Source organism: Dendronephthya gigantea, unplaced genomic scaffold, assembly GCF_004324835.1.
Source record: "Dendronephthya gigantea isolate DGI-Jeju-01 unplaced genomic scaffold, DenGig_1.0 000166F, whole genome shotgun sequence".
In the NCBI taxonomy this organism is placed as follows: Eukaryota; Metazoa; Cnidaria; class Anthozoa; order Malacalcyonacea; family Nephtheidae; genus Dendronephthya; species Dendronephthya gigantea.
Genome location: NW_021163176.1, coordinates 264,549 through 278,895, shown reverse-complemented (window position 1 = coordinate 278,895; position 14,347 = coordinate 264,549). Strand labels below are relative to the sequence as shown.

The window sequence follows — 14,347 nt, the reverse complement described above, 5'->3', positions numbered from 1 at the left end:
GCTCATAACAATGTTTGAATTTTGCCGAAATTCCGCACATTTTCATTTCCTCTCATAAGAAAAAAAGTTAGTAGCTATACTGATTTAAAGCATAGTGCACCTAAATGTTGTTAGTATAAACTGACTAATAGGCTATCACTTTTCCTGCGTTCTGATTGGCTACGCTACTGGTAGGCTATTAGTGATAGCCTACTAGTAGCAAAATTCAAAACAATGGCGGAAAATTCGCGTTTCGCCGAAGTATCTGAAGATTTTTTGGACGACTTGTTGGACAATTCCGTACCAGAAAAAACAAAAAAAGCAACAAAATACGGAATTGCAATTTTTAAGGGTAAGAAAATACATAAAAATAACGTATACTCAATTGAATTTTTATATTTAAACTGAATTTTAAAACATTTTACGCGAACAACAATTAAAATATTTTCTTCCTTTAATATACGAAATAAATTTCAGAATGGTTTGCAAGCCAACAAGAATTTTATATTGTGTTTCCTAGTTGTAAATTAATGTTATAGTTTATACTAAAACAATTAGACAACTCGGCCTCGTTGTCTATGAGCAAATAGTCAACTCGGCTTCGCCTCGTTGACTATTCGCTCATAGACAACTCGGACTCGTTGTCTAATTGTTAATTAGATATTCAGACAACACAACGTATTTCAAAAAGTGTAAAAGTTCAAAATTAAAAAAAAACGTTTGTTTACATACGGACTTGATCAACACATTAATTGTTAAGGTAATCAACCTATAAAATGAAATCCCTAAAATAAAAAATCTAAACCCCTGATAGCTCAGAAAAAAATTAAACTTCTTCTTCTAATCTTTTGCAACATGTTTCAGTTACTTTGTCTTGTTCGTCTTGACACGTCCGAAGATAACCATATCACCAGGAATGTACACCTCTTCCAGTTGAAAAACATCCATGTTCGGAAAAAGAACCTGCGTAATGGCGAATGTTGAAATATCTCTGAAATTGAAATCTAATTTTTTAAGGTAACTTCGAAGTTGCGCCTCGATTTTTCTTTTGGCTCGTCGTAATGAGGTACCACTGTTCCAAAATATATCCCATCCTGACACGGAATCCGAGTGAACATTCACCGTCGCTGACTCGCCTGTATACGTAATGGTCTGGGCCTGATCGATATTTGGCTTGTAGTACTTGACGAAGTTCACATCAAAGTTTTTTGTCTTTTTTCTTTCTTCGTTCCAGCAATGATACGCAACATGTCCGGCGCATTTTTCTACATAATATGGTATCCTTATTGGCTGGTTTTCTACTTCCCAAGTCACTTTAATCTTCTTTCCTCTATTACTTGATCGAACTTTGAATTTTCTTGCACTAATCGACACGTCAACTTTTCCTGCTTTTGCGAACAATCTAAAATGGTACTTCGCGTCCTGAACTCCGACGACATACTGGGATTGCTGGCTCTCGGTCATACCTGGGAAATTTTTCGTCTGCACATCAAATGATAACTTTTTCCTGATGTCTTTCACCATGATGTCACCGAAGATGATTTTGTTGTTTATAAATAAAACTACTTCGTAACCATTCGGAATGACTTGTCGGTCGATCGTAATGGGATCGTTAAAATCCCTCGGTGTCGCACCTGTCGCCGAGGAGCTGGTGAAATGTGTGCGGAAGAAAATATAGAGACTCCCATCACCTGAGCCGTCTGGTTTAAAGCCGCCTAAAAAATTATCGAAATGTTAGTGCCTCGTCTTCTGGCGTCTCACGCTCAGAATCAGTATGGTGAATGGGGCAAAAGCAGGGCGCTTATATATAAGCCCTGATTGGCTGTTGAAAGTTCGGAAAATCACGAAGGCCAAACCAATGAAGAAAAAATGTCTTCGTGATCTCTAGAATTTGCCTACGATTTTTCCGATCATGACGTTTGTCGAGTAAATTGCATCCCGCCTCTGTTTAGCAAAAATTTCGATAAAAATACACTTTTTATAATTTCCAAAATGGAAGTATTTTTAAGTTGTTTTTAAGTCTAAAAATGACTGATAAATTTAGTAAACATATCCAAGGTATTTTGTATCCAGATTTTTTTTTCATGAAACTAGGGTAATTTTTGTGTTTCAGGCGATGGTATATATTAATGTATGCATTATAATTCTTGTCAGAAAGTTGCCAGCCTTAGGATAATTATATACATAAGATATGTATGTGGTACCCGCATTGACCAGGCTGCCTATGATCTGATGGTATTGAATTACACTGGCAACGATACACATATTTCGAGATTCCACAGTCATTAACATAACTGCATCTCGAACTAACTTTTTCTTTTAGCGCGCAAATGGCGGGAAAAGAATGAGCGGAAACCGATATTAGCGGAGAGTTTAAGACCTACGACACACAAGCAAAGTAACTATTAACGTGAGGCCAAAACTATGAGCCGAAACTGAAACTTTCGTGTCGAAAATGAAACCTCGTCGCCCGATCTATCGCTTCGTATAGATCTTAATCTCTCCATTTTGATTGTAAAAACATCCTATTTAACTATCACATCACCTGTAGCTAGGTAGAAACGATCAGGTACAAGGGAACGAGGCGTGAGAGTGTCTTCGTACGTGATTCGAGCAACTTCGAAATCGCTGGAATTTAAACGTTTGGCGAAGAAGGCTCTAATTTCGGTTTCGATTTTTGATTCAGTTAAATCACCATTTACTAAATGAGGAACGTTAACAATTGCGGTGGACAAATCCAGGACCACTAATGACTCCTTAGTCAATCTCCCTTTTATTTGAGTTAGCCTAACAATAGCTCTTACTGCAGTATTTCTATTTACTGTCTGATTGAAGGCATCAAAAGCTTTTTTTTTAATTCGTCCCAGTATTTTTTTGAAGAAAGTGAATTCAACTTTCCCACTCTTTATCTTGAACGTCAGCGTAACCTCGTCATGATTATGTTGGATAAATTGAATTTTTGGCGGCCCAACCTACAGTAGTGAAAAGCAAGAACAGAAAAAAAAATACTTGGAATCGAGGATACTTGGAATAATCTAAAAGTAAGTCTGTAGGCTGCCATGTGAAAATAATATATTTTATGCAGGATTATCTAGAATTTTCAACGCCTCACTGATAGCTATCGGATTCGGATAGCTAACAATTATAACGAATATTTGGTCGAGAGAAATTTAGTCTTTGTACGTACCTCAAGAAAGCATCTTGCATACGTTATCATCTTAGGATAATCGGTAGCCACTGCCCTCTCTGTTACTATGCTCTTCACAAACCCAGCTTTAGTTTGACTGTCGTATTGTTGTTTCCAAATTTCGTTCACGCGTTTAGCGCTAACTGCCATTATTGCGTCCCAATTTCGAACTAAAGAGCGACCATTAATTCTTTGGAGAAGATCATGCTTGCTACCAGAAACATCACTTCTGCGGATTCTTCTTCGTCGACTGGATAATCGAGGAGGGTCAAAGATTGCGTTGATGTAAAACCTAATTCTTAGCGTTGTCAGTTCAGACGAGAAGCGAAGATCTTTATTTGTAGTGACGTTTGGAAGCCGAAAGACCCACTTGTCAAATGGTGTCATTTTAATGAATTTTGATTCGAAGTCAGATGATGGTTGCGAAGTGATAATTGCCTCTTTAGTAACTATATTGTAGGTAAAACGGTAACTTTTCGGCGCGGTAGTAAATGATATAGGATTACGGTCTAAGTCTCTGTCTTGGAAGGACTCGCCAGAAGCTGTGGCTTCTATGTAGGCTTCGTTGTTTGACACATTCGCGATGTTGTCAGCGCGCACTTCAACTCTCAGAATTCGCACACGAATATAATTCTGAAACTCTGCAGAACTCAATTTAATTTCTTTCTCGCAGCCATCAGAGGATAAAAGCTCTTGTACGCGAACCCCTGGGATATTGTACTCGATGGGTCGTTTAAGATCTTCTGGTGCAGAAGGAAACCTTTCCAAAATCGTAATACTTGATTGGACTTGTTTCGCAGCGGCTCTTTGGATAGACAAGGTATCGTAGCGTTTGATCACGGTTGGTTTCTGGAAGTAGTAGTATTGTAAGGCAGCGTCCATGAAGCCAAACGATTGAACGAGATATGTTCGAACTTGGTTCTCTCTCATTTTAATGATAGTTCCAATTTCAAAGAGGTCTGTTATATTTGCTGTATTGTCTGTGATATCCTTCTGGATCACTGTTGTTTTGAGGGCTCTTAGACGATCGCTTTGTCGTTTGGCAAGGTCTCTTTGCATTTCAAGGTTTATTTGTTTGTATTTCATGGCAGCAATATTTGCTGCAATGCTCAAGTATTTTCTGCCTCGTGCTGATAAACGTTTCGCAACACGTTGGAAGTCTAGTGCTTCTCTGTGAACCTGATCAGGAAGATAAGACGTATATGACATCACGTCTACATCAAAATCTTCCCACTCCAGATCGGTTGGAAAACTGTCCGCATCGACCTCAAAACTCGGTATATTTTCCATCGCCCTGTTTACTTTCCCAATATCATTCCTCAAATCTCTTCCGAGACTGTACATTTTATTCACTTGTTCTATAATGCCTATAGAAATTTCTACTTTCTTTGCCACTCGAACAATTCCTTCAATGTCCTTGGCTATGTTCAGAGCGCCAACTCCCCCGGTGAATAGAGATCCGACTACGTTAATAACACCAAACACGGCCGAAAAGATTTGCTCTGTTTTGTATTTTTCTATTGCCTCTTTTAAGGCAATACCGGCGTCTGTTACTTCCTTTTGTGTGTTAGTAATTTCCGTCCACAGAATCGCTGCCTGTTCTTGCTCACGACTTATTCTATCACTTTCTAGGTCATGCAGTTGTTGATTGGTGCCAGCAATGTCGTCTTGATATTGGGCGCCTACTTCGGTTTTCTGCACAAGGAATGAGCCAATTCTTTTGACGTTGTCGTTCAGTTCTTTCATTGTCTTTGTAGTTGTTTCGCGGGACTTATGATAAAATATTTCGGTCGAGATAGTTTGAAAGGTATTCTCGTACGCGGAAACTTCGGCTAACAGTTTATCGTAAAGTGGCTTATACACTGAAAAAGTTAGTTTAGGTACAAGCCGCTTAAACTGAGCATACTTATTTAATCTTGTCTTGCTTATCAATAGAGCCCTCCCCAATGCCATCTCCAAATCAGTGGGTAACTGAATAGTTCCGTTCGGTTTTTTCGTTGTGAGAAAATCGGTCATCCACTTTAAGCATTCTCTAGCCGTGTTCACAGAGTCGGTACTTGCACGAATAGCGAGGATGCTTTCAATCGTCGAGACTGATAGCTGAACACTGCTAACCAGACCTTCTTGTAACCACTTCATTTTGTTTAACGTATTTTCGGAAGAATATAACTCTGGCAGACTAATTCGATCAGGTTTGTAAAGCCTCTTGCTTTTATCTGTGCTGACGCTATATTGTCCGGAATGAAATGGGTGTTGTGAAATTTTATAAACTTCGTCGTTTGCATATGTGAAGTGTTCATTTGTTTTAGCTTGGGTGACTTTGAAAACTCCGCGCATGGTTTTTGCCACAATCTTGACAGTGGGTACAGTATTGTCATAAGCACCAACGACTATTTCCGGGACACTATTGTTCGATGATAGTGCAACCATCTCTCGACAAATAAGATAAATTTTCTGAGATCCTGGTAGCTTTATCATTGAGGCGCGAAGTTTTAGAACATCGGCGAAGATGAAAACGTGTGTTACAAAGGAAGGATTGAATATGAAAAAGTCGTTCAATACAAATGACATTCGCGTTATTGTGACATAGTTAGTTGCCGTTGAGGTGACGAGACTGGGATTAAAACTGTCGTAAAAGTCTTCAATTCCAGAGTCGATAATGGTGGGAAAGTTAGGTTGACTTTCTGGGCCAAATTTTTGGAAAACTGCCGCCGATAATACGTCGTTCCATACTTTCTGTGATCGCGAGTCACCTGGCAATAGTTTAGTGACCAAGGGTTTGAGATAGAGTTTTATCGGGATAATAGTTGTTAATTTTCTCGGTAGCAAGTACCCTCCATATTGAGCCACAAACATAAAGATACTTTCGGGAACTCTGAAGACATTATCTCGGAGCTGTGACGCGATATTTAGCCAAGCAGGGTCATTGCTAGCTGTTAGAACTTTGCCTGCTTCAAGACAAAATCCTACACCACTTTCTGTTTTTAGTTCAGTGTACATGCGATAGTAATATCCCCAATATCCAAAACCATAAGTGGGATTTTTATCAAAGGAAAATTTCAAGACTTTTTCCGCGTCGTTTTTATCGTAAACAAATACTTGATAGATGAGGTCTCCCATCTGGTAACCGGATACGTAATGGGTGCCGTACTCTGAAAATTTCTCAAGTATCTTATTGCTGCCAGAATTCAGGAAGACATTTGCTAGTGGGGATGTTGTGACGTCAACAGCCATGGTTGTGTTAAGTTTCTTCCAGTATCGGGCCAGCACGTACACTTTTCCCACGAGGTTTTCGGGAGATATTCCTAGAAGACTGGAATATTCGCTACTGTTGGTTTCTCCGTTGACATTTTGTCGATGAAGGAAGGGTCCCGCATAACGCTTTTCTTCTGAAAATTCCCACATGGAGAAGAAACCCTTTATCAAGTCATTTTCGTCTGCGTGGTAGGTTAACTGGATGAACGGACCAAATTGGGAATATGAGTTCTGGACTGTCTTCGTTTGGACATTTTGAAACAGGTTAGACCTTTGTACTGGGTAAAATATTTGGTTTAAGCTGTTAGCATTCGGGAACACTGGTTTTAGCCCGTCTAGAACGCTGAAAGACTTGCCAACTTCGAAGGCTGTGAGATAGAACAAAAATAAATGTGTCAATTTGTTTAAATGTGTAAGTTAATCATTACTAATTCTGGCGACATTTGACGTTTAATATAAACCGATTGCAATATTTCCATTAATTTTAGGAATCTCCGGTTTAAATAGTAGCTCTCGAAACAAAAGCAACGATAGCTACATGCAGTTTCTTGGAAACAGAAAATCCAAACCTATAGTTAAATAAAGTAATGAACTTGGCATGTGATAAAATAAACTAAGTCGCGAAGAATAATGCGCTCAACATGCACAAAAAATTAGACTCGTCATGATTAGGATCTAATATAAGTGCATGCTAGATAATGATGTGACATGATAAAAAAACCTTGGATGAAAAACCCTTGAATAAAAAAACGCGGTTTCTCCAAATTTAAAAAATAGACACTTTAGTGATCGAGTGTTTTCTCAACCCCCCAGATACTAGGCAATATTTTTGGTGTTTTGCTGATTTTGCAATTTACTGAACTTGTTTGTTACCTTGATAAGCGTGAATGATTGTCCACAAAACCACAAGAACTCTTAAAGGCATTGTCAATTCAAATGCTGCGACAGTCCTTCAGCAAATTAAATTCGTAGGCTGCAAAAAATCTTAAATTGCAGTAAATGAATGGTTGCATGATAAGCATTACCATGGAGAAATTCAGGACATTAATTATCATAATGCCAGGATTTCGCAATCAAAGATGGCTTCCTTGTTATTTCTGCCCGTCTTAAATCGAAGTCCGCAACTGCAATATGTAAGATAGAAGTTGCTTTAATTTCAAATTTTTTCTCTTGCCTAATATAATTCAATCATAACAAGGCAGCAATCTTTGATTAAGAAATCCTGCCATTATGAATTTTTATGATAATTAATGTCCTGAATTTCTGGTTATGGACTTTTCATTCAACTAATTTTATATATAGTATTTAAAACACGAGTAGGAGTGTTTTATGCGGTATAAAACGCGAGGCGCAGTCGAGCGGTTTATAGCGCATAAAACACGAGCTACGAGTGTTTTGAATAGCTTAAAATACGACATTAATATTCAATAGACGTTGCGACCAATCGGATTGAACATGAACTTTATATAAAGCCACATGTGTCTTTATATAAAACAGTGTCCTGATAGTGCTTTGTCGAGTATAAAAGCCTACTCACGTGTTTAAAAAGATTCATTGGATTGGTCAAAACGTCTATTGAATATTAATGAGTATTTTAAATCTATACAGTTATTGACAATATAAGAGAACATGCATGAAGTTTGGTGCTGCCGAGCGCCTGCGACCATCTAGGTTTTTCGCGTATTGTGGATTCGAAATATCGATTTGCGGATACGAATGAAAATTAATAAAAATCAAAAGAGTGAAGAGACAATGTGTGATTGATTGTGATGATCATTTAATGCTCAAAGTTTGGCTACGAATCTTGGCAAACAAAGCGAATTTCTTATTAAAAAACAACTAAAAAACACAACCAGTCAAATTCATGGAGATTTAGAACACAAAAAATATTTCATATTTTTTGTCCAAGAGGGACAAAAAATTAAGTTTCGGAAGTTGCGGATATGGAATATGGATCGAGTATAATTTGCATATTTGTTCAAATATCCGTTTCAATTGCATGCATGCAGCAACTATGAATTTCGCAAAATTTGAGAAAATCCTTGTGTATCTATATATATCTATATCTATATATATATCACATGTGAAGCACAATGGTTTGCATGTGTTTAGTCTTTTAGGCCTAAATCAAACGTCGCTCTTTTCATGCCCAAACCTGATGCAAATGAATTAAAATTTTCAGTATCTGTTTATTTTAAACAGCTGTATGGAACACATTTGATGGAAAAAATATTATTGGAGTGAGCTGCCATGCTGCTCTCAGTCTAACAGGACTGGTACAAGTAAAGATCTTCCTTAGCGGTACCAATTTAGGCCAAGACCGTCGCTTGACGGTTTAATTGGGTCATTGGGAGACGGTGTATTCATATTTCATGTTCAAAGAACCGTTAAAACAATCCTTTTCAAAAGAAATTGGTCGGGCATAGGACGAAACAACACCACGGGAAATTAAAGCGACGCCGGGTAAGTATAACTAAAAAAGTTTGGCCATGCAAAAGCAGACCAGTTTATTTATGAAACCTTTCTGTCAAAACCTCTTTTGGATATTTGAATCAAAACATAAAATGAATTTGGACCAAAAGATTTAGTTCACTTTCGGGACGATTATAGTTTTTCTAAAATCCTACCTGAGTTCGATGAGGAACTTCTGCAGGACTTTGTCTTAGTTCTTCGTTTTTAAAGTTGCTCTGTCTTTGTATGTTGCAAATGTTTAACTAGTGGCTAGCGCGCAAGATATCAGCGGCTTGTATGTGCACGGAGCATGAAATTAAATCGCGACAAACGCAGGAAGTTCACCTGCAATGTTAGGTGATATTGGGAGGATTTATTAACACCATTGATTTCTTCTGTAACAAGTAACTAGGCAGGGGTCGCGGAAGATCTTTATGTGAAGGCGGGCTAATATCCATATATTCACCTTTAGCATTATTAGTTTCTTTTCAGAATTGTTTCTTTTCACGAGTACATGAATATGAGCCTACCCCCACTTCCGGGGCCCCATGCATGGCTTAATATCGAGTTGCTTACTATATGTCTAAATCAAATACATTTTGTATCGCATTGTGAATCAGTGTGGCAGCTGAAAAAATCCATTAACACCAAATGGTCATCATGGTCTAAGATTCGAGATGTGTGAAATCTTGTATGATATCATTAGGTATATACAGGAGACCAAGTACTATAATTGGCTTTTGGTGTTCATGATTGAACTTAGGAGTTTGGTACTCGTGTAGGAGAAGCGTTTGGGACTATACATGGGTATTTGACAAACGCTGCTAGGTGTTTAATTACACTCAAAATGCTACTAATGCGTTAAAATTGCTACCAATCGCTGTAGGCGATTTGAGCCAACCCCATGCATATGTTCGATTTTGAATAAACTGACCAAAACACAGGTGAAGTAACCTTAGATATATACTGATATTTTAACAGGTCTTTAAACTAAACCATATAATTTGCATATTTGTTAAAATATCTTTCAATTGCTGCACTATGAATTCAGCAAAGTTTGAGAACATCATTGAGTATTTACAATTTGCCTTAGTTTTTTCTTGTAAATCAAGGCATATCGGAGTTTCTGAAGTAATCACTTTTGCTCCTGTAGGTTAATTTATATCAACTATATAGAAACGTTTTGTACGGTATTCAACGTGAGCAAAATTTGGAATAAGGAACCATTATAGCTAGCTAGTGAATAAAGGTCCTATCATTTTCGGCATGCAGGTTTAAAAAATTTCAAAACATATCTGCGCTAAATTAGATAGTAATATTAAATTAGATATATAGAGCGCATTACCACACATTATAATAATTATATAGGCGCTTTGTTAACTTGTGATCTTAAAATCTGCGATGCAAAAATAGATTTTCACTGGTTTGACCATGCAGTCAGATAATAAAATCGGTACGATTAGAAAAATTTTAACATGTTTTCTCGCACAGCTTACAGTTCTTTTAAAATCTTACCTTTTCGTTTTGATTTCGGACTTCAACTGCAGACCGTTGCTTCTTCAAATTTCTTCCTCAAACTTGTGATAGCTATAGTTGATCGTTCTACACCAGTCTGGCCGTCTTTGCAAATGCACGCAATGTTAGTGTGAGACTGTCTGTCCAGTGCAAATGATCACCAACTTATAGGTGGGGGTAACGAATGAACTTTACAAGGGGACAGGAAGTTCAATTACCAAGCAGAAGTCGGGTGATATAGTGGCTTGCGGGTGAATTGTCAAAGCCGACTAGCGGAGATTACCGAAATGCATATATACATATTGATGCAAAAATATATATATTACATTGATAATTCTCGAAGTGCGAGTTGTAAAATGTCTATTAAATACAAGGAACGACTCTTTTTGAGAGTCAAAATATGAATCAAACAAGAATAATACTAACTCACCTGACGAATGCCCTCAGGTTGCCGAAACGTCGAGAAGTGTTAGGTATTGTTGCTTTGGCGTTGTTATACCACATTTGAGAACAATACACAGGTTAAGGACCTGTAAATTTTCGACTTTATTTCAAAGTCATTTTCAGACAGAATGACATTGCTTCCACTTTAAGTTCAAATTTCCTTTTCGGAAAGTACTTTGAAATCTCTTGACAATTCATAAAACTCAAACAGCTATAAACGCCGTTCTGAGACATGAGTATATATATGTACACATGCGTGTAAGGTTATATAGTATATCAGTAGAAGAAAATTATTTACACGATTTTTCTTAACGATGTGCAAGTTTCAAATCTCCAGTGCAAAACGCATTTTGTTCGCATTCATAAATATTTTTTCTCACAATGTAAAAACTGATAGGTTAGAATAACCAAAAAAATAGGCTGTTTGGGCAAGAACGCACAAAGAATTTCTGTGTTTTTCATTTCGTAATGGATCGCCGGTTGTCGGTCCATTACGGGCGAGTGCCGGAAAGTAATGGACGGCTGAAAAATTCTTCTTAGCCAATCACTGTGCTCCATTTCACCGCAAATGACGCTTGCCATATATTAAATGCCTTATAATACTAGGCTTTTGGATGAAATACAAACACTACAAATTAATGCATGCGCATGTTGGTACTAGAACGTGGGTTACACTCCTTCCCCAGACCCTATGACATCAGAATGCATACCAATATTTCATCTGAATGCCATTTGAACAATTAATCATTTTGAAAAACTGCACAGTCATTTCTTTATTTGCTCATCTAGGGCGGGTTGCTTAAAGCTTGATATATACATAAATCCAGTTAATAGGTTTGTTTAAAACGTACGCGTCAACCCTTTACATGAAGATTTTTACCTAACCATGTAAACATCGCTCGAATATTTTTATCAGTAAATTCGGCTGATCTTATTTTGGCTGACTGCTGCATGTTTAAAAAACCGGCTTGCTTTAATAATTGTGCTTTATCTGGTAACCACGCACAGTCTTCTACTGCATACACTTATAAGTGTACGGTAATTAAGCGTGGCATCGGGTACTTTTTGCTTCTAGTATCATTCTTCATATCAAATTAAACACTTTATGGAAACCAATATCACACACACTTTAAAAAGCGCCAAATTCATTATGCGCTACTGTATAGATGATAATATACTATATATATATTAGACTCACTTACCCAGATTTTCTTTCATCAGCCGATCTTAGCGGTCGAAGCATCCATGTAGGAATACATCGAAAGCAGTATTTTCATTTCAAAATCACAGTTTGGATATACGAATTGTACTTGACACCATCTTGAATTGGTATTTAAAGTAAAAAGTCATAAACAATAATTGTTTAAACTAAGCCGAACAAAGGAAGCTTTGTCGAACGAACCCAAAAGCATATTGCCTTCGTTTGGATATTGTCTGTGTAATCTTTGCCAAGATTTTGTTTGTATATATAACTCATCCTGTAACATAACCCGGAATTACTGCCGAAATCATTCAGAAGTGGCTGAATCTTCTCTTTCAAGCCGTAATCAAAATCTTACTTTCCTTCTGCTATTGTTAAGAGCTTGGCCTGGGTGAAACTTCGCGCTATAACTATTCATGCACGCCAAATGGGATTAACAACAAAAGATAAGTGACTGAGTTGTCTTATCATCCATTGTTCAGTCAAATGCGTTGAAAACATGTGAGAACAACGTTTTATTCCGGGCGAGAGTGCAGCAAACAGCACGTATTACGCTTCTGTTTGGAATTTGAATGCATGCATGAGTACAACAGCACTATAGGGCCTGTTGTACACTAGTTAGCTTTCAACTGCAGTTAGGGACAGAATTCGCCAACCAGAGTTGTGTATTTCGGAGTTAACTAGGAGTTTTATACAACCGGTCCCTGTGCATTAATTATGACCATTGAAATTTCAACAGAAGCTTCATTTCAATACGGAGTGATTTTTCATGTACATTTTTTATGCACCCTGTATATTGAATTCTTAGGACAATTTCGATTATGCACCTTTTTACGATGAATACAAAAGTGTGTAATTCTGGGTATTATGAAAAAAGAATGGTTAAATTTTCAGATCATATACCATCAGCTTGATAAAAGAATGCCTTGTGCTGCAGTTCGAGTTGGTAATACACCCAGAACAGCGACGATCAACACATTTATTGGAGAAGTGACATTCATTTTCAGACATGACCAATATCACAGTCTGAATTTTGTCAAAACTTTGTCAGTATACTGCTATTGCAATCTGTAGGAGTCATGGCTGTCATGTATTCATCGGCGCAGGTAACAGGATCCAAATTATCGCAAAGCAACAAAGCAAAAACAATTACGAGAAGCCACTTCGGCATTATACAGGATGTCCCAAAAAAAAGCAAACTTAAATATGCAGAACATTAATACAGCTCTAAGGGGCTGTTTACATGAGCCCGGTTACCCGAGATTCAACGAAGCTTGAGAGGACTTTGAGGTATTGAAATGAGCAGATGCATGATCCTGGCAGTCGTATAATCACCACAACAATAGCATGTGCTTATTTGGTGTCAGAAAGACTTATTTCAATACCTCAAAGTCCTCTCACGCTTCGTTGAATCTCGGGTAACCGGGCTCATGTAAACAGCCCCTAAAGCGCAATAGATAAGCACCTTGGGAATTGAAATGGCTCTTAATCCTTCATTTACAATGCTAAAAGTCATTTTAGCTGAACTATGGTGCAAACCCGAACAATATTAATATTCTTGCATATCTAAGTGGTTCCTTTTTTTTTGGGACACCCTGTATACACAGACGCTTATATGTACAGGGTGTCCCAAAAAAAACGCAACCATTTAAATATGCAAGAATATTAATATTGTTCGGGTTTGCACCATAGTTCAGCTAAAATGACTTTTAGCATTGTAAATGAAGGATTAAGAGCCATTTTCATTTCCCAGAGTTGCTTATCTATTGCGCTTAGAGCTGTATTAATGTCTTGCATATTTAAGTGGTTGCTTTTTTTTTGGGACACCCTAGCTGTATATGCATGCTGTCCAACAAAATAACAAATTACACAAAGCCGTCTCTAAAAAAACTTATTTCGATATTAAAACATTCACATGTTGGGGCGACATATATCGTTTTGTTTTAGAAAGCATTTTTAGAACCCGTAATAATTTTTGAAAAGAGACATGCACACGCTATATCCAAATTAAAGTCCGAAGACTTTCCGATCTAATGAAGTCGTAGACCCGGAATTATTATTGCTTAAACTGTAATAATCCTGCCTCGCTCTATTATGATGCGAGCACTTTTAATTCATACACTTCCTGAGGTTCGCAACAGATTGCAAATTAATATTTTGTAAGTAATGCAAAGCTGTGTGAAGATTTTTAGCGTCCAAGACCTGAATAAGATCTGTCAAAGTGAAAAGCAACTGCTACCAACCGCTGCTTCATAACGACAAACGAAGATATCGTGACATGCAGCGAAACCGGTATCGTGTGATGAACAGGGCCT

General features: G+C 37.5%; 1 protein-coding gene across 1 annotated transcript; it reads right to left on the bottom strand.

The window, feature by feature from the left end:
* Window positions 1-663: 663 nt before the first annotated feature.
* On the bottom strand, window positions 664-3,218 carry LOC114537871. The gene is made up of 3 exons (XM_028558981.1): window positions 3,167-3,218; window positions 2,525-2,951; window positions 664-1,694 (listed from the first exon to the last, which is right to left on the bottom strand). Exons 1-3 carry the CDS (start codon window positions 3,194-3,196, stop codon window positions 844-846), a joined length of 1,308 nt encoding a protein of 435 aa, XP_028414782.1. The 5' UTR covers window positions 3,197-3,218; the 3' UTR covers window positions 664-843.
* Between the last annotated feature and the right edge of the window lie 11,129 nt (window positions 3,219-14,347).

What these genes read in the sequence shown, in the direction of transcription:
- LOC114537871 (XM_028558981.1), bottom strand. Translation starts at nt 3,196, where the DNA reads ATGATAACGTATGCAAGATGCTTTCTTGAG. An exon ending in ATGCAAGATGCTTTCTTGAG is followed by an intron (nt 2,952 to 3,166) that starts GTACGTACAAAG and finishes TCACTACTGTAG; the next exon opens with GTTGGGCCGCCAAAAATTCA. An exon ending in TCGTTTCTACCTAGCTACAG is followed by an intron (nt 1,695 to 2,524) that starts GTGATGTGATAG and finishes ATAATTTTTTAG; the next exon opens with GCGGCTTTAAACCAGACGGC.